Source organism: Capricornis sumatraensis, chromosome 19, assembly GCF_032405125.1.
Source record: "Capricornis sumatraensis isolate serow.1 chromosome 19, serow.2, whole genome shotgun sequence".
Classification (NCBI taxonomy): Eukaryota; Metazoa; Chordata; class Mammalia; order Artiodactyla; family Bovidae; genus Capricornis; species Capricornis sumatraensis.
In genome coordinates, this window is record NC_091087.1 from 52364707 (window position 1) to 52385353 (window position 20647).

Genomic DNA, 20647 nt, shown 5'->3' on the forward strand with positions numbered 1-20647 from the left:
TCCCTATTCAACACTCCCTACCAACATGGCACCATCTCTAACATTATATACCTTCACTTACTTCCACTTGCGCAATTCTGCTCTGCACCCATTCATCATACTCATTCAAATGTGTGGGGTTTTGTTAATAATACTGAACTCTAGGGAATAGGTTACAGTGCCTCTTCAATTTCAATATTATAAGGCTATAAATAATGAAAAATTCAAGAAGCACATTTTTATTATTGTGAAGAAAAATTTATAAAATACAAAGTACTAGTTTAGACTAATATAGATTATTATGTCTTCAACTGATTGCTATAATACATATAATATAAACAATTCTCTTTACTAGAAATGGGCATAGTACTAGCTCAGAGGTCAAATCCAGACTTCCACCTGTTTTTCTATTTTTATTGGAACACAATATATTTAGGTATTGCCTATGACTGCTTTCTCACTACATCCATAGAGATGGGTAGGTGCAACAGACACCTAACAGCCTGGAAAGCCTACAATATTGACTATCTGACCTTTTAAGAAATTGTTTGATGACCCCTGCCCTTTACTATTATTTTGTAAGGAAAAATTGCTTCTGAGTTACCAGGTCAAGTACTGGTAAGAACACACTTCTAAGGGCAACATTTCCGTTAACTTGCTGAGTATCCAGAAAACTAAAAACCTAGTAGAGTAAGGTTAAGAACGAAGTGACATAAAAAACAGAAACCTAATACAATTAAGAAAAGATAAATGCAAAGCATACTCTATTTACTTACTGGCCCAAACTATTAACTAGACATACAACAAGAAAGATTCAGCACAAAACTGCAGAAAAAATCTAAGGGACATAAGCAAACCCCTCCATCTGCAAAATAATTAGTAACTGAGAAACCCATCCATAGGTTAAAAACTAACATAACTTGACTAAAACAGCATATGGCATGCAATAGATGGATGGAAAGTATGGTTTATGAACTTAGAAAAGTAGTAACTATTTAAAAAGACAGCATGGGTTGGTCTAACAATTGCTTTCACTGAAGGGGTTACAAGAGCAGATTAGGTGCTAATTATGGGCATGGTAGACTAAACATGTCCTATAGACAGAAAGAGCTGCAAGAGGAAAATAACGTTTGTTTTGGTGAGGGGGAGTTCAATTAAAAATATAAAGTTTAAAGATACTTTAACAAGATATTACTTTGCACTTAATGCTGCCTCAGTCAGACTTAAGATAGTGACATACAAGGTAAACTCCTAAAATCTTCAGATGACCCTAAGGTGAGGAATGGGTTTCCCAGGTGGCACTAGTGGTAAAAAACCTGCCTGCCAATGCAGGAGATGCAAGAGACCAGGGTTCGATCCCGGGGTTGGGAAGATCCCCTGAAGGAGAGCATGGTAATCCATTCCAGTATACTAGCCTAGAGAATCCCGTGGACAGAGAAGCCTGGTGGGCTACAGTCCACAGAGTTGCAAAGAGTCAGATACAACTGAAGCGACTTTGCATGAGTGCAAGGTGAGGAATAGCAGTAGATTTTTAAAATCTAGACACAAAGCCTAAAGTACAAATCAACAAAGGTGAAACATTATGGCTCCATTTTTCAGGACCCAACTTAGATGTTATCTCCTATTTGAGGGCTTCCTCATCTCCCCAGCAGTTTTCAGCTCCATTGTCTATGTTTCCATTACACTGGCTCCACAGCATATGTGATTTATATCACTGTGTTATAGACACACATTCACTTCTCACTAGTGAACATTAGTGAAGTATCTTAGTCATGTCTGACTCCATGTGACCCCATGGACTGTAGCCTACCAGGCTCTTCCGTTCATGGGATTTTCTAGGCAAGAATACTGGAGTGGGTTGCCATTTCTTCCTCCAGGAGATCTTCTTGACCCAAGGATTGAACCTGGGTCTCCCACATTGTAGATAGATGCTTTACCATCTGAGCCACCAGGGAACATATAATAAGCATTGCTGCTGCTGCTGCGTCACTTCAGTTGTGTCCAACTCTGTGCGACCCCATAGACGGCAGTCCACCAGGCTCCCCTGCCCCCGGAGATTCCCCAGGCAAGAACACTGGACCGGGTTGCCATTTCCTTCTCCAATGCATGAAAACGAAAAGTGAAAAGTGAAAGTGAAGTCACTCAGTCGTGTCCGACTCTTAGCGACCCCATGGACTGCAGCCCACCAGGCTCCTCCATCCATGGGATTTTCCAGGCAAGAGTACTGGAGTGGGGTGCCACTACCTTCTCCAGGAGATCTCAACCCAGGGATTGAACCCAGATCTCCCGCATTGTAGACAGCCGCTTTACCGTCTGAGCCACCAGGGAACATATAACAAGCATTACGTGTTGGTAAATAAGAACACAAACTCTAGTCTTAGATATGCGATTGAGAACTCTACTGTCACCAATTGCTAGACAGGTAGTTTTGGACACTGATCTTGGACTTAACTCTTCTTACCCCAATCCCAGCTTTCTCATCTGCAAAAAGAGGACAGAAAGGATTGAATCAACAAGGGAAGAGCTGATGAACAATGAAAACAGGATGTTTTATAAACCAGTCACACTTTTCATTGCAGTCAGGTTGAAACATAAAGCTGGTTTGTCAGTGATGTTGTGGAAGAGATTTCTGCATTGTATGAAAAATGTGACTCACATAAAGATGGGAAATACATTCCAAGACTCTAAATGCCTAAAAAAAGAAGTCATTTTATTAAAGAGAGTCAAGTCACTAGGTAATACAAATGATTTTCCTATCCTACAAAACTAGGATTTCTGGGATTCAGACCTAACTGTTCCATTTCCACAGATCAAAAAAAATTTTTAATGAAATTGTTGTCAGCTAACTAAATTATAGAATAAATGTTTATTTAAGAGAGTAAATTATGTACTTTATTTGGCTTGCTTTATCTATTAGTTTCATTTTTCTTATATTTTTTCCCTTAGGTTTCATATATAAGTGAGATCATATAGTATTTGCTTTTCTCTGTCAGACATTTCACTCAGCATAATGCCCTCAAGATTCATAGGCATTGTTGCAAATGAAAGATTTCATTCTTTTTAAAGATTGAATTAAATCCTATTGTGTATTCTTTACCCATCTATCCCTCAGTGGACACTTAGTACTGTTTCTCTATCTTGCAATGAACACTGGGGCAGCATATATCTTTTAAAAAAGAATTAGTGTTTTCATTTTCTTTGGATAAATACCCAGAAGTGGAATTGCTGGATCATATGGTAGTTCTATTTGTAATTTTTTGAGGAACCCCTATATTATTTTCTATAATGGCTATATCAATTTATATTCCTATCAATAGTGCATGAGAGTTTTTCTTTACGTCCTCCCCAACACTTATTACTTTGTCTTTCTGATATTATAATAACAGCCATTCTAACATGTGTGAGGTGATACCTCATTATGGTTTCATTTGTCCCTTATGATTAATGATGTAAAGCACCTGTTGGCTCTTGAATCTCTTCTTTGGAAAACTATCTATTCAGATCTGTCCATTTTAAAATCTAATTGTTTTGTTATTTTTTGCTGTTGAATTGTATGAGCTCTTTATATATTTAGAATATTAGCCCCTTATCAGATATAAGATTTACAAATATTTTCTACCATTTAGTAGGCTGGCTTTTTATTTTGTTAATGCTTTTTTGCTGTGCAGAACCTTTTCAGTTTGATCTAGTCCCACTATTTTTGCTTTTACTTTTGGTATTGAGTTAAAAAATCATTGCCAAGACCTACATCAAGGAGCTTACCACCTATGTTTTCTTCTAGGAGTTTTATGGTTTCAGGTCTTATGTTCAAGTCTTTAATCCATTTGGAGTTAATTTTTGTTTATGGCATAAGACAGTGGCTCAGTTTCATTCTTTTGCACTCTAGCTTATGCATTTGCCTACAGTTAATGTGCTATTTTGTAGGTCTTCTTTACTTGTGGAAAGCAGGTCAAACAAGAGTTAGCAATTAATTAAAGAGTATATAGTTCAAAAATAAGTAAAGGAGTTTGAACTGTATGAGTGGTTATACTTATGATAAGAATACATCTTTGTCATACTCCCTGTCTCAAAGAATTCAGAGTCTAGAAAAAGAGAAAATGTGATGCAACAAACACATTACGTTACAGAGCAATAACTGCAGATGTTACACTAGATAAAATGGAGGTGGTGACCACTGCTGCTGGAAGGACAAAGGAGGAAGTGTTAGGCTATAATACCAAGTAAGACAGACAAAACATTACTTAGCAATTAAAAGGTCACTGGCAACCTCTATTAACCAGAGTTAGAGGCAGTTACTTTGCCTGGGAAGTGAATGAGGTGGGGAGCTGTTGTAAAAATCTTTGAGACTGATTAAAGCTATAGTCAAGAAATCAAAAACCTGAGCAAACAGGTAAGCATAGTGATCTTCAGACAAATACAAATATTCAAATTTATGCACTTAAAGGATAATCTTCAAACAAATTCACATAAATCAATATGTAATTTAATGAATTAGTGAAAACAGAAGCTTCCATCACAGTTTCTCCAGACTTGTGGCAAGGGTCAGATTACCATTATCTGCAGACTACCATATACCATTCATCATGAATGCATTTTTAGAAAAATCTCTTTGTAATCATATGAGAAAGTAATTCAAATAAATTTTAACACAAATGCCAATCTTCTTCCAATTTTCCAATTCAAAGTCATAAACATTAATAGCCAAAAACATCTCTAGTTTTGCTCTGCTCAGGATATATGATTAAATATTTTTGTTCCCAAACCAATCCTATCCCCTAAACTGCTCGTAATTTCCAAAAATCCAAACACTTCAGCACAGAGAAAACAGAAAACAAACAAACCAAAAAAAAACTGTTTTTTTTTTCTTTTTAATGTCATAAGACAATAAAGGAAGCAGTTCCTTAACATTAATGGAAGGTAGGTTTGGAATACCAAAAGTCTCTTCCCTTATTTGGCATTTCGGATTTCTCCATGATTATATTAACAATAAATTATCAAGAACCTAAGTATTTGAAAAGTTTTTAATTCAAAGAGGATAATGGTCATATTTATGCTCCCTTCTAAGAAGAGCGTCTCAAAAATTATGACTGCTTACATGAAAGAAGGAAAGTTTGAAATTTAACCCCATTTCCTATCTTGTTGGCACTTTTAAATACAACTGTGTGAAAAAACTCAGAATTACCAAGGATTTTAACTTAAATCTTCTTTAAAAATAAGACAACATCCTTGTCAAGTTACTTAATCCAAATTCACTTAAGTAGTTACAAGAGTGAACTCTACTTGAGTAACAAAACAAGTCTGTACAGGAGCAGAGTAAGATGTGCACTCTTATTTATTTAAAAGTATTGTGTGCTGAAAAACTTCTTTAGATGTATCACGTTTACGTGTAACTCCTGTGGAGCTGGAGAAAAGGACTTGCTTAAAAATAAAAGCTTACAGGAAACGTCTTTTCTAACCACTGCTCATTCCTTAGACAGGTGCAGATGCCTAAAGCCCTCCTTCCATCAAGCCCCCACTCAGAAAAGGTGCCTCCTACACACAATTTATTTGGTTGCTATAACACTTGGTTTCTAAGCCACAAAAGGATTCCTTCTGAGTGGAGAGGATAAAGCGTAAGAAAAAGGGAGGGTCAGGCTGTTTGAGCGATTGATCAATTCAGGTTCTCACTTGGAAATCCTGCTTAAACACGGAGATCTGAAACATCCCCGTTGTTAGGTGTCACAGGACAAGGCGATCTCTTGGGATACACCAGGCAAGGGACTAAAATTTTAGGGGTTGAAACTACACACGCAGCAGCTCCGGATTCTTATCAAAACAATAGCGAGTGGCACATGTCAGGCGGCCCACATGCTCAAGGGGATAAAGAGGAGGCTGGTTAGGGTTGGAGTTGAACTTGTCTTAACCCCCTCCCCCCACTCCCACCGCCGCGCTCCGGGCTACGGGAAAGTGAAAACGAGGGGGCGCCCAGAGCCCGGCTCTCTCCCCCTCCTTTTCCCCCGCCCAGCCCCGACTTCTTCCTCACCCGGTCTCCCGGGGGCGGAGACGCCAAGTTCCCCGGGGCCGGGAGTTAGTCACCAAGAAGAGGCGGTGACAGAGCGCACGGCTCGCTTAGCACACTACAAGGCCTAGCCGCACGGGACCGGAGGCGGCCGGCCGAGGCTCTGGTGTCCCGCGCTCCACGGCCCCCAGCCCGTCGGGGACCCCCCCTTCCCCGAGTCTCAGCTCCGCTCCCACTGCACCCCCGCCCCTACCCGGGGCAGCTCCAACGTCAGGCTCCACTCCTGACTGGGGAAAACGACGCCCAGCCCCGGCCGTTTCCTGCCCCCGGGGGCGGGGATTCCCTCCCCGGGCCGGGGGACGGCGACTCCGTGCCGCTGACCCGAGAGGGGATCCCCTCGGCCGCCGGGCGGGGATCCCGGAACTGGCCCCGGAGCGCGCGTGTGGCCGCGGCGGGGAGGGGCGAGGCGGGGAGTTTCCGCCGCTCGGCGGCCGGGTGGCAGTCGCGACTAGAAGCGGTCCCCGCAGCCGGCGGGGACCAAAGGCTCCTCCGCCCCGGCCGGCTGTCCCTCACGCGCGCCGCGGCCGGGCGGGCCGCCGGGGGCTCCCGCGCAGTCACCAGGTCGGGCTCCGGGGGCCAGAGAAACACGGGCCCGCAGCCACCCGTCACTTTCGAGTCGCCCCGCCAGAAGCCCGGGGCGAGGAAAAGGAGAGACAAAAGGACGCTGGGGAGGGAGTCCCCACACTCCCTCGCACCCCCCGCGCCCGGCCCGGCCCTTACTCGTAGTGGCGGAAGATCTCGTTGGTGACTTTACAGTAGAAAACTTCCTCGTCGGGCCGCAGGTCCGCGGGCGGCTTCTGTCTCACAAACGGCTTTCGGTGTAGCAGCGGCATCTCGCGTCCGCCCGCGGGCTCACCCGGACCCTCGGCCGCCCGCGCCGGCCCCGCTTCCCTATCAAAATTGGAGGGAAAGGAAAGCCGGTAAGGTAGGGAGCGCTCGGCGGCGGCGTGGGCCGGTCCGCGCGCCGGGGGAAGCTCGGCTGCCTTTTGTGTGATTGACCTACCGCGGCTGCCACCCGAGCCGAGGTGGCTGCTGTCGCGACCAGGGTAGTGAACCGGCGGAGCCGCCCCACCTCCGCACGCCCGGCTGCCGGCTCACAATGGGGCCGGACGCCCTGCCGCGGGCGGTGCGGGAGCGGCGGCCCCCTCCCCCAGCGCCCGCTCCCTGCCTGCCGCCGCCGCCGCCGCCGCCGGGCTCACAACGTGCTCGGCGCGCAGCCGGCCGGCCCGACGCCGCGAGGGAGTTCGCTGCGGGCGGACCCCGGCGCCGCTCCGCTTTGTTCCCCCGCTCGCCTACACTTCCCTGCCGGCGCCGGTCGGCTACCGAGCGACCACACCGAGCCCCTCACCTGCGAGCACGCCGGCTGCCACTTCTCCACCTTCTCAACTACAAAGGCGGCGAGGGGAGGCTCTGTCCCCCCGGGGGGTCGCTTCTCGCCGCCCCGCCGCACCGCTGGCAGCCGCTTCTCCCGCTGCCACGGCCTGGCTCCGCGCGGGGGATCGCGTCCCACCGCCACTTCCCCGCCTCTCGGAGCTCCTGGGAAGTTTCTGATCTACTTTCGGCTCTGAAGGAGGAAGAGCTGTTGGGAGGAGCTTTTCACTTCTCGCTTCTACCTTTTTATTGGCTACTCGATGACTTTTACAGCCCTGTCACTGATACAGGAAGAGACGGCGGAGAGCCTGGGAGAGCTACATTATTAATTAATGGAGCAACCCCTAGTGAAGAATCAGAAGCATCCTCCATGTTTGCGATTATCAGCCCAAAGATCTGGGGAGAGCGCTAGGGTTTCATAAACACATGGCTAACAAAGTAAAAGCCTTCCTCTTCAAGTTTGGCACCAGCGCCTGGTTCCACGATGGGAAAAGGATTCCGATTAAGATTTAACTTGTATTTTAAGGATGGGACGAGAGATAAGGAATAAGAAATGAATAACCTTTTGAAATTTTCTTCTTCAGAATTAGAAATCTCATGTCTAAAATAAAATACTTTGCTAGTGTAAACATTCATCTCGAAAAGAAGATACTTTTCTTGACAGCCGTGCTCTTTAATACTTAGGATAATTCAAAGATTTAGCAGAAGAAAAGACCAAAAAGAAAAGTATATGTCAGAAAATGTCATCATGCCTGTAGGACGACCCCCACATATTTAAAAACCACACCTTTAAAAAGTAATGTTTAGGGGGTTCATGTTTGGGAACGCATGTACACCCGTGGTGGATTCATGTCAATATATGGCAAAACCAATACAGTATTGTAAAGTAAAATAAAGTAAAAATAAAAATTAAAAAAAAAATAAAAAGTAATGTTTAGAATACGCCGCTGAAAATATATGCAAGGGATCAATATTCAGTTCAATCACCCAGAATTTCAAAGATTATGAATTTACTAGTGAAATTTTCCCTAAAACAACTTTCCCATCTCTGTGATTTCCATTTGTGAAACTAATTTTAATGCATATAATACATGTGATTTATGAATTAAAATAATTGTCAAAATATGTTTGCCATCTTTGTATTAAATGGTCATTTTTGCTGCTGCCCTTGACATTTGCTTAGTTGCAGATTAACATGTAAGAATGGGTCTAAAAGACAGTAAGTCTGAAGAAGTCATTCAACAAAGGATGCAGTAATACTATGAAATGATCTCAGTTAAAGAAACAATGTGGGATCATCTCTGTATTTTCAAATTAAGTACATATATACATTGGAGCAGAAAATGTTAGAATTCTATCCAAATCTCGAGTTATTTTTAACTTCTTTTAAGATACTTCTATGGTGGCTAGCAAAATAAAACTTTGTGATTAAAAAATCATTAATAAAATTAATGCACCTAGTGTACAGTTGAAGAAGCTTGGAAATGCTCTCAGTAGTAAGTATATTCTTTAGCCTGGATAAAGTCTTCAAAAAATTATGAATGCAAAGATTTGGTGTTTTAATCTGGTCTCCAATTAGTACACTGAGTGATAATATAGATTTCCCTACCTATACGGTAACTTCCCAGATAAAAATGTTGAACCCACAAAGATAAACTCAAAATGAGGATAAGGAGAATGGATAATTTTCAAAATGGATAATTTTCAACCAATGTTGAACCATCACTCTCACAACTCAAAATCCCACCTTAACTGTTAAGCTAAAATGAAATTTTATCTGATTATATAGTCTTTATATTTATTAGATCTCACTATTTGCTAAGCTAAAATAATCTTGTTAATATCATGATCAAAAATAGTAATGTTGACTTTACTTTTATTAAATACAAATTTTTAAACAACTGGATTCTTTATACTAACCTAAAATTAAAATTTTACTCTACTTCAAACTACTACCATCTAATTTTCCCAACTACCATACCCAAATTTCAGTACCATCATAACTCAGTTCTCTGAGTTACATACATAAGATTTACTTTAATTTCTGATATTTAGTCATTGTTATACATAGTTACTATTTTAGAAGTTACTATTTTAATGTTTAGTAAATTATAATTAACATATTCAAAGTTTATTTTTTATACGCTTATAGTTGATCAAATCAATAGCATGGCTAAGGTACCTCAAAATAACACTTCTCCTAAAATGATCCTACATGTTTACTACTGAAAACTTACCTAATGTATTATTAATTTCATATATTGGTATCATGATCACCTTCGTGCTTCTTTACTACTTCTAGACTTGAGAGTGAAAAGCTGATTGCTGTATTCAGAAAGTAAAGGATACTGTCATGAAATAGGACTTTGTGTTTTTAAAAAATTAAAAACATTGTAAAGGAAACTATGAAAGAGTATCACAAAGAAAAAAAGAGAAAACAATGAAATTAATTTGAAATTTTATCAATTTAATTCAGTTAAACATTTGTCCTCCATTTATGTGCCAAGACCCTGTACTAGCTTATGTAAGTGATACAATATAAATGTATCCTGACCTCAAAAAATGTATAATCTTGTAGGAAAGATATGATGTAAGGGCAAATAACTAATACAAGAATTGTGTGAGTTCTAATGACCAAGAGTAATACAATGCAAAAGGAGACGTAGAAAAGATTAAAAGAAAATATAGAAGGGGGACCCAGGGTGGGTCCTAAATGAAGTCATTCACAGGGCATGATTTGAACAGCAATAGAAAGCTCATGTTCCAGCATATGCTCCTCTCAAGTCTCAAGATGCAACCCTCCACTCCATTACCCCTCTGGATGAAGAAACCAGTGTCCCCCACTTAAATGTAAAGTGTAAATATACTAGTTAGGCAGGACATACACCAATCTAAATACCATCAAGACTAGTTTAATATTTGAGAAGGTATACTGCCTTGGATAGGTAAAGATAAAACTATGAAATATGTATTTTTTTAAAAGCTTGAGCTAGAATACTTTGCCTGTCTTCTATTGACTGACTAAGAAAGGCTTTACTTAGGTGATTTTGTGAGACAGTAATTATCTGGAACTGAAAGAAAGCTTTGGGAACTCTTTTTTTTAACACATTTTTTTAAAAATTATTTTTAATAAGCTTTGGGAACTCAATTCTCTCATTTTGCAGCTGAAGAAATGGAAGTTCAGGAACTGAAATCTAGGCCTCCTGACTCCTTGTCTAGTCTCTTTAGACATGGATTTGATAATGTTTAATTTTCTTGTATACCCTACTTGCACTGTATCTGTAAATGAGCTAAAATACTATTACAGATCCTTCCTAAACTGCTAAAATGTGTAAGGGGATAAGATACACTACTCATGATCAGAAACAGTAGTTTCTGAGAATTATCCAGAAAAGCAATCGGGGTAATACAAATCCTAAATTTGTCCAGTTGAAGAGCTGACAAGACCTATCTCCATGCTTCAGTAAACACATCTAACAAATATAAACACTTAATGTCCCTTGCGTCTAAGCAGCAGTTATACAAGTATTTAGAGGATAGCTGAGAAAGGTGTCTTATAAATATATTCAAGGAATATCTTCAACTTCATAACTCCTTTCCTTAGTATCTCTGACACCTGTCTCAACTCTATGATCTCTTAACATGCATGCATGCTTGCTAAGTTGCTTCAGTCATGTCTGACTCTGTGTGACCCTATTGACTGTATTCTGCCAGGCTCCTCTGTCCATGGGATTCTCCAGGCAAGAATATTGGAATGAACTGCCAAGCACTCCTCTAGGGGATCTTGATCTCTTTTTAATGTCTTTATAATTCATGGCAATTTTGCCTATAAAAGATTTTTATATATTGTTCTTTAGAAGCAATGAGTACCCAAAACCATTGGCCTTGTATTAGGATAGAGGTGCTAGACCTTAGCTGCCCATTGAAATTACCAGAGGGGTTTTTGAAAGATACTGATGCTTGGATCATATCCTAGACTAATTAAAACAATCTCTGGGGTAGGGACCCCGGTTTTGGGAGTTTAAAAATCAACCCATGATTCTAATGTTCTGCCAAGTTGAGAACTACTAAGAGGAGATTGGATTGTTAATGCTGAAGTAGGAATGTTGGCAATTTTTTAATTCATTTTTTATTCAACCCCTTAAAGATATGAATTATGGGATGGTAAGTAGGAGTTGAAAGAATGTCTGTGGCCATCATCATCATCACAGAAATAGTTTACGTTTAATGAATGCTTCTAGCTTGTCAAGCATTGTGCTAAGGGCTTTCAGTGAATCCTCTCATGCAGTTCTCTCAACAAAGTACTATTTATCATTTCCACTTTACAGATGAAGCCACTGAGGCTCAGAGAGGATAATTAAGTAGCTTGCTCAAGGTCAGATAGCCCAGGAGCAGAAAAAATGAAATTATCAACTCTATGGAGTCCAAACTCCTTACTACCACTCAATATTTCCAAGGGACTGATTTGCTAATCTAGCTCAGATATAAATTGAAGCAGGGAAATTGAGCCAATGCAGTAAACAATGCATTTAGAACTTGTAATGATCAAGAATGTTTGTTAGAGGAAACCATGGAGAATTTTAAAAACTATCTCAGAGCAGGGAAAGCCTAAGTATTATAACTCACAGTCCCAAATCCATAAAGATAATTCTATAAAATAAAAATTAGAAGTCTCTGCATGACAAAGGCTACCACAAAGTTGGAAGACAAATAGCAAACTGGGAAAAGAATTATTTGCAACTCATTGACAAAGGGATGATTTCCCTAATGTATAACTTCCTGTTTTCCTGTCATAATAATAAATCACAATAAGCCAAGATACACAGAAGAAAGAACATAAATGGCTTTTAAAACATATAGAAAGATTCTCAACCTCACCCATAATAAGAGAAATGCAAATTAAAACTACACAGAGACGACATTTTTCATCCTTCAGATTTGCAAAGATCATCATCATATGTTGGTAAGTCTGGGCAAATTGGTGATATTTATCCAAAATTACAAATGTACATAAAATCTCCATCTCTAGGAAAATATCCCATATTTGAATATTAGGCTCTATTTTGGCTTTGTTAGAAATAGCATAATCTTAAAATTAATGGAAATGTCCATAATTAAAGTATGATGTGTTCATACAATGGAATGGTATGCAGACATAAGAAAGAATAAGAAAGTAACAAAAAAGTTCATTAAAATATGCATTTAGTGTATATTAAATGCAGTAATATATATACATATTTGCTTGATACATAAAATGCATCTAGAAAGACACTGTAAAATAACACACTGGTTGCCTCTGGGAAAAGAGTTGCTGGGGACAGGGATCAAAGGAAGATTTTTTCGCTTGTAGAAAGTTGAATAAACATTTTTAAGATACAGAGATTAGATGGTAAGCTGGCAGATCAGGACAGATAGCTAATGTAATAAAGTCTTCAACACAGCAATTGGAAATAACTTTACAATTGCAAATACAAAGTAAAAAGTGTCTGTTAAATATTTCACAGGGCCTAGCACAGTGCTTTTTCCATGACAGGAGTTCAATACATATTTGTTGGATGAATGAGAAGTTAAATGGATATATAAAATACAAACAATTTGATTACAGTGAAAGAAACAAAGTTGGATGGGTGCCTGCTTTCATCTTATCCTAGAAATAGAATTTAGATTACACACAACAGAGAAACTCTCTCTAGACTCCGTTAATTATTATCTCTATATCAATTCACAGCAAAAGTTATACTATATTCAGCCAAATAGATTAATTATTGTTTTTAAAAATAAGACATATAAGGAACAAGTAGAAAGTTTTCAAATTTGAATTACAGGGTTCTTATTTTTATCAGTTGCAAAACTAATTTTTAAGTTTTAGTTTATCTGTAGTAAATAGCTACCAGATAAAAGTTGCATTAATATTTGCCATCTCATTTACTAATTTCTGTTAATACTGAATATAAAATACTGGAATATACTACTTTGTTCCTCTTTCTCTTTAGTGTTCAGGCTACAACCTATTATCATCAGATATCATTTAAAATATTACTATGTATTTTAAAAAATCTTAAAAAAAATTTACTACCATGCCTGGAACACTGTAGGCACTCAAACCTATTATAGAAATGTGCTAAATTCTTTCATTGTTTCCTTATAATATTTAAATGATTATTATTTATAATATTTGTAATTAGGACCACCATCTTTTTTACTAGTTAGCTCCAATGGTTGAAGCATGGTATTCATAGCATACTGTAAGTTTGACACCAATAACTAGCCCCATATTGCAATGTATACACAGACTGCCTGGCAATTATGGATGAAGAGATAGAATTGAGACAGTTAAAATTCAGAAATCAGTTCTGAACTTTTAATTCGAATCTAAGAGTTCCTGATGAAATATGCTATGTCACTCTAAGACATTTAGGATTTTCTCCCTCTTACCTCCATTGCCATCATCATACCTAGAACCCAGCAGTCATGCTGCTATCCTATTTTCTCTAGTCTAAATGTTTAGGCCAAAACACCTATCTTTTATTGTCTTAGCACAAGTGAAATTTATCTTTTTCAGCTGAAAAAGCTTTTTCAACTACCAGTAAGATGTTTCTCAATGACTTCCTAGCATCTAGACCCCACATTCCTGGCATCTAGAAACTAGTTTACCTACCAGAATAAACATCTTGCCTATTTTAGGAACAAAAACCAAATTCCTCGATACTAAATACCTCTCTTTTTTTCCATTTCAATCTTCCCTCTTAAAATAAAGACCTCACTCTTGTTTCCAGTGTGGTAGGGAGAATAATAGCCCCCAAAGATGTCCACAGCCTATTCCCAGAGTCTGAATGCTATTGTACATGGCAGAAGAAACTTCAGTTCAGTCGCTCAGTCGTGTCTGACTCTTTGCGACCCCATGAATCGTAGCACGCCAGTCCTCCCTGTCCATCACCAACTCCCAGAGTTCACTCAGACTCAAGAAGAAACTTGCAGCTATGATTAAGGTTAAGGGCCTAGAGATGCAGCAAGCTGCCTGGATTATCCAGGTTGGCCCAATCTAATCATGTGACTGCTCACATGTAGAGAAACTTTTCTGGGTGTGGTCAGATAGAAGGGAGGACTGAATAAAGGTCAGAGGAATATGATGTTGCTGGTGTGGAATGGAGAAAGGGGGCCATAAACTAGAGAATGCAGTGATCTCTAGAAGCTAAAAGAGGCATGGGAATGGATTCTGTCTATGGCTGCTGTCTATGGGGTTGCACAGAGTTGGACACGACTGAAGCGACTTAGCAACAGCAGCAGTATATAGTAAGAGGATTGTCAGTGAACAAAGACTTTTCCCCCTCATTAGTTTCTATCTCCTCAGACCTCCTTAGGCTCTTGCTCCATCAATCTTCCCTCTATCCAATATTAGGCTTTCCTTCACTACTGAGATCTCTGCCCTTCGGCTATAATCTAGCTGCAAGTTTCTTTCCTGAGGGTGGGGGTAGGGAGGAGATTAAGTACATCTTTCTTGATCTTCAGCACTATTTCTCTTTCTCAACCAACATTTAAAAAAGGAAACCTATGCTCCTTGTTTCTACTTCTTTATTTCTCAACCTTCTGTAGCTTCCCCATACTCCTCCCTGAAGCTGCTTTTGATTCTAAACCCCTAACTGCCAAATTCAATAGACTCTAACCAAGGAGGAGTCCACCTTATTCATTCTGTTCCTTGGCATCCTCTCCTACCTTTGGCTTTGTGACACACTCTACTCTGGCTTTCCTTCTATCTCTCTGAACTGTCCTGAGTGTCTCTGCCATCACCTCTTCCTCTTCAGCCTATTCCCTAAACCCTGGTGCTTCCCAGCTTTCTTCCATCCATTCTCTTCACCTGTCACTCTTCAGGGAAGCCTTCTCTAAACCAACATCTCCTCCTGACTACATCAACTGCCCCTATTCTCACTGAAACATGAGCTTTTCTAGGGTCTTCCTGTTCCCTTGGGGACTCCACCACAGCTTCTTGAAGATTTTTTGAGATTAGGAATGAGTCAACAAACTGACATTTTATGAAGATTAATCTAGGTGTGGTAGGTAAGACTGACTGTATTGAGTAGTGCCTGGAGGCAGGGAAACCAGTTGAAAGGACACTGGAGAAGGACGAGGAGGGGATGAAAACAGCCTGAATATTGCCTTGGCAATGGAAAGGAAGAAAAGCCAGAAGAAATATTTCAGTGGATGTATTTAGTGACAGAACTTGATTACACATCAAGGGAGAGAGAAGAAAAGTCAGAGATGAGTCAGAAATTTCAGACATGGGAGACTAGAAAGGTCATAATTAACAAAATTGGGGCAATCAGGTATAGAAATAGGTTTGGGAGGAAGATGAAGCACTGGATTTTAGACATGGAATATCAAAGCAGTGATGCCCTCCAGGTATTGGGAAGACTGGGCTCAGTGAAAAATAACCCACCTGCATTGGAGGAAATGCAAGAGATCCAGGTTTGATTTCTAGGTCGAGAAGATCTCCTGGAGGAGGACATGGCAACCCACTCCAGTATTCTTGCCTGGAGAATTCCGTGGACAGAGGGGCCTGGCGGGCTACAGTCCACAGGGTCACAAACATTTGGACACGACTGAGTGCGCGCGCGCGCACACACACACACACACGCGCGCACACACACACACACACACACACACACACACACAAAGTTGATGGGTATACAAAAGTAAATAATACCAAATAAATAAAACTCTTGATACTCTTTCTGCTCTTCAGGAGCTCAACCCAAGCATCAGGATGTTCTAGACCCTCACCAGCACTCCAGAGCTCCTCACTGGTATTCGCACCACGAATCAGCCCCAGCACTTGCTTTCTGCTGCCTCTCCCTGATCTATCATTGGAAGGTGTTATGAAACACATGCTCTCTAATCTTAGGACCTCATAGACACGCTAATGTCTTTTAAAGCCATCTCTGCTGACCACGCTACAACAGTTTTTCTAAACCTCTTCATTTTTCTCAAGACTCCAACCTCATCTTCCTTTCTTAGCTGCATCTTGCCTCTTCATTTTTTTACAAAATCTGGGCCACTCAGTATGACTTCTGTTCTCAACCCAAATTTTCTTTTCACCTCACCCTCTTTTCCTCCTCTGTTGTCTTCTTTCCAAGGCTACAGCTGTGCTTTTGACCATATTTTTTTCAACCTCTAGGATCTTATCCCATGCTTGTTTCTTTAGTATCTCCCCTCAGTTGCTCCTTTTTTGACCTGCTGACAAATTCAAGCCCATGTTGTCCTTTAAAAAACCTTTTTTTCCTTCACTTTGATTCCCTCAGAACTATCAACTTATTACTCCTTTTTGGTGTTACTAATATAAACTTTACCACGTCATCTTGATAGTGGCTTGAATTCTCACTAGAGCATTTTTATTTATGTATATCCTATATGTTTGTCTTGCAGACTCCAAAATTTAAGTTTCAGTAGGGCAGAAATTATATGGTAAATTAATCATAAAATGTTTTCAGCTGTGATTAATCAAGACATAATTGTGAGATTGGGGAGGCTGACTTCTAAGAAACAATAAATAATGTAGCACTCCTTTGCCTTTATCTGTTTCCAAGGAGTTTAAATTGTAAATGCACTTAGAGTTGTCATGTGACGGTTATCTCTTAGTCATAAGTCAGAATTTTTCTGATGTCTGTAACAATAGCAATTATACTCATTTAAGAACATAAGCACAAGTCTTGGGCGATCCCTATAGCAACAAATGTAGATCCACGAGAAGTGGGCATTCCAGTTTTAAACTTAGAAGGCATCATGAGAATACTTTCCATTATTAATTTAGATACAGTTAATCTTACTTCATAAAAATGATTTACGTTTTAGAATTTTCTATCAGGAAAGTTGACGGTGATTTCCCCTCTCTGCTCTACACATATACCTTATTCTCCTTCTAGCATAAAAAGCTACCTTTTTTCAGTTAAAAAATAAATTAATTTTAAAAAATAGATACCTTTCACCCTTGTCCACTATACTGCCTTTCTAATTGTTGATGAAGTTAGAGAAAATGCTGGAATGTATTGCTAATTATTTGGATTTAAGAGCTAAAGAATGAGCTGTGTGAAAATTAACTGTATAACCAACTTTTAGAAAAAGTTATTTTTGTAATTTCACAAAAATAAAGTGTGTATTTAATATTATCTCAACAAAATTAAGGCCCCACAGCTAGAAAACGCCTGAAAAATATCTAAAGATATAATGATCTATAATACAGCAAGTTTATTCCTCTTAATTAAGTATAAAAATTAAATTTAAATCTTTTAGAGAGCAACTTTTAGGTGTAAAGGTCTTTGCCAAGCACTGAGCTTAATATTTAAATATAAGAAAGTCATAATGACTCAGATTAAAGGTTTATGTCACAAACATGTATAGGAGAACTACATTCCATATTATTATTCTTGTCTTAGAGATAATAAAGCTGAGGGATAGCAGGGTAAAGAAATCACCCAAGAGCCCTCTTCTGTGTAAGTAGAAGAGCTGGGATTAGAATTCAGATCGATTAGATATCAAAGTCTATTTATTCAATAAATATTTCTGAGTGCCTTTTATATGTTAGATATAGTTCTAGAGACTTGGGCTTCATCAGAGAAGAAAACAAGATCCCTGCATTCTTGGCATTAATATTTGTTAGCTGACAACGCCTCTGTCTTCTCGCCTGCCACCAGCTACACACATAAAGATGAATTTATTTTCCCAAGATTAACCCTTCTACTGAGGCTGTTGATCTTTATCACCTTTATCACAAGTCTTCTTTGAAACCCATCTTCATTATTGCCTCTTTCACTGGATCCATCCAACCACATTAAATATACATGTCATGTCTCATCTTGAAAGATGACTCTATGTCCCTGTTTTCATTTCTTTTTCTCATCCCATACCATACCCCATATTCCACAGCACTCTTCTAACCCTCTGCTACCTCTTTTTCCTTCCAAAGGTTGTTGGCAGTCCTCATGCCTCTCAATTTGTCTACAACATTTAAACATTCTGACCATTCCTGAAAACTCCTTCCTTGACTGATAAGAAGTCCGTTTATCCTGGCTTTAAAAGAACTATATTTCTACATCCATAAGAGTATCTTTAAGAGAGACTAGGACCATCTCCTGTCATCGCAGTAAGATGTTGAATAAGAAAATTAGCTAAGTTTTTCTTGAAATCATCTAGAGGAATTTTTCCTTTTACATCTTAAGAGCTTTCTACAAACAAGAAAATACATATTCATAGTTACTGTATCATACATTTCACTGAAAAGTAGAGATAACTACAAGCTAGTATAAAAGTCAGATATCATTTCTACCACTCAGAAGGTGACTCAGACTGCTTCTGACTCAAGTAATACACTCAGAACCAGTTACAAGAATTTAAAAAGCATGGATTTGGAGTCATTTAATGGTAGGACAAAAAGTTCCACAAAAATCAAGTTTATTTCAGCCCAGTACTACAACAACTTAGTGCCTCTAAATCATTAAGAAAAGACAAAATGATATTCAACATACTGTTCAAGAGTCTCAGTGTGTATATACTACATATATATACTGTATATACATACACTTTTAAAAAATCCTTTCCATTGTGAATTATATGGAACAATGCACAAAATAAACATACAGCTCAATGAATTATCACATACATACACACACACACAGACACACACACAGAAAGAAAGAAGAAAAAAAAAAACCACTACCCAGGTACAGAAAGAAAAGGTAGCCTGTACTCCATTGTTTATGAGATTCATCTATGTTTTCACACATGGCTGTAGATTATTCATTTTCATCACTATATGGCATTCACCATAATTTATCCATTCTTCTGTTGATGAATATTGGTTGTTTGCAGTTTTTACCTATGAATATTCTTATGCATGTTTCTTGGACATGTGAGTGTGCAGATAAGAGTGAAAGAGGACATACATATTTTTAGCTTTATTAGATAAGTCAAACTCTCTCAAAGTAGTCATACAAATTGGCATTCTCATTAGAAGCATTATATAAGTTCTAGTAACTGCATACCTTCATTCATACTTGGTATTGTCTCTTTTTTAGCCATTCTGGTGAGGATGTGCTAACACCTCACTGTAGCTTAAATTTATACTTTCCTGATTGCTAATGAAGTTAATTATCTTTTTATATGTTTATTGGCCATTTAGATTTTCTTTGGTGATACTTCTTTACATTTTAAAAGATTTTGATAGTAAGTGGTTGAAATAAACAGAATAATTTTTGTTAGGTGGAAGGGGACTAAAGAACTGCTATTAAAACTGCTTTAATTTTGCTTCTGGGCTCTCTGAGCAAGGCAAGAAAAGACCCAAAGTTTCTCTGTACAGCAAAAGAAAGTTATTGTTTCTACTGACTCAGCTTAAGGCCAGCAAATATAGAGAAAATGTTATTTTGTTAATAGGCGTTAGAGAAATTTGTCTATGTTTCAAAGCTTACTAGGTAAATTTTGTGGAATCTAAAAGAACAAGGAGGCTACAGGCAGAGGTATACTGTTGAGAGAAGGCATTAGCTTAAAGAATGGGCTTCAGTCAGTTTCTAGTGGTTTTCGGTAGCAGCCAAGAGTCTCAAAGCCAGAAAGAGTATTTTCAAGAGAGAGTGTAAGCCTGACTGGTTCTCCCCCATAGGCTAAAAGTGAAGCTGCAAATGGGGGCTGGGACGGGAGGGACAGCTAACCACTGGGTGATCATATATGGGAAATTCACAAATACAGAAGTTTCATTTCCCCTCCACATCAGATTATTGAAGCTTCTGGTAAAGTCTATCCTATCAGATGAGAAGAATCCCTTATTTGCCAGATGTCCTTTTAATAGTTCAGGATAATTCATCATGCTGGAGAAACAACAGGCTGTTGCAGATAGAAAATGCCTTGGTAAGATGGGAGTTTTAATTTTCCATTTGGTACACCAAGCCTTGGGAAATGAAGTTTCCTTATCTATAAAGAGTGGAGGTAGATTCCAGGCTCATAAATATTTCTACACAAATTCAACCAAAACTTTGAGGTATACGTAGATTACAATCAGTAATATCTAATTTAGAAAACAGAATGCTATGGAAAGCTTTATTGTTATTCATTTTATAAAGTTAGAATAATCTGAGAACAAAATCTGAGGCACACAGCATACACACACATACACACAAAAGAAAGCCACAGTATGACTCAGGGAACTCAAACAGGGGCTCTGTGACAATCTAGAAGAGTGGGATGGGGAGGGAAATGGGA

General features: G+C 39.2%; 1 protein-coding gene across 1 annotated transcript in view; it reads right to left on the reverse strand.

Annotated features, from left to right (window-relative positions):
* Positions 1-6905, reverse strand: part of BAZ1A (bromodomain adjacent to zinc finger domain 1A) — an 86109-nt gene extending 79204 nt beyond the window's left edge. The window contains exon 1 of the mRNA XM_068990903.1: positions 6758-6905. Coding sequence (XP_068847004.1) covers positions 6758-6870 — 113 coding nt within the window. The 5' untranslated portion in view covers positions 6871-6905. The remainder of the gene's footprint in view (positions 1-6757) is intronic.
* Positions 6906-20647: the final 13742 nt, after the last annotated feature.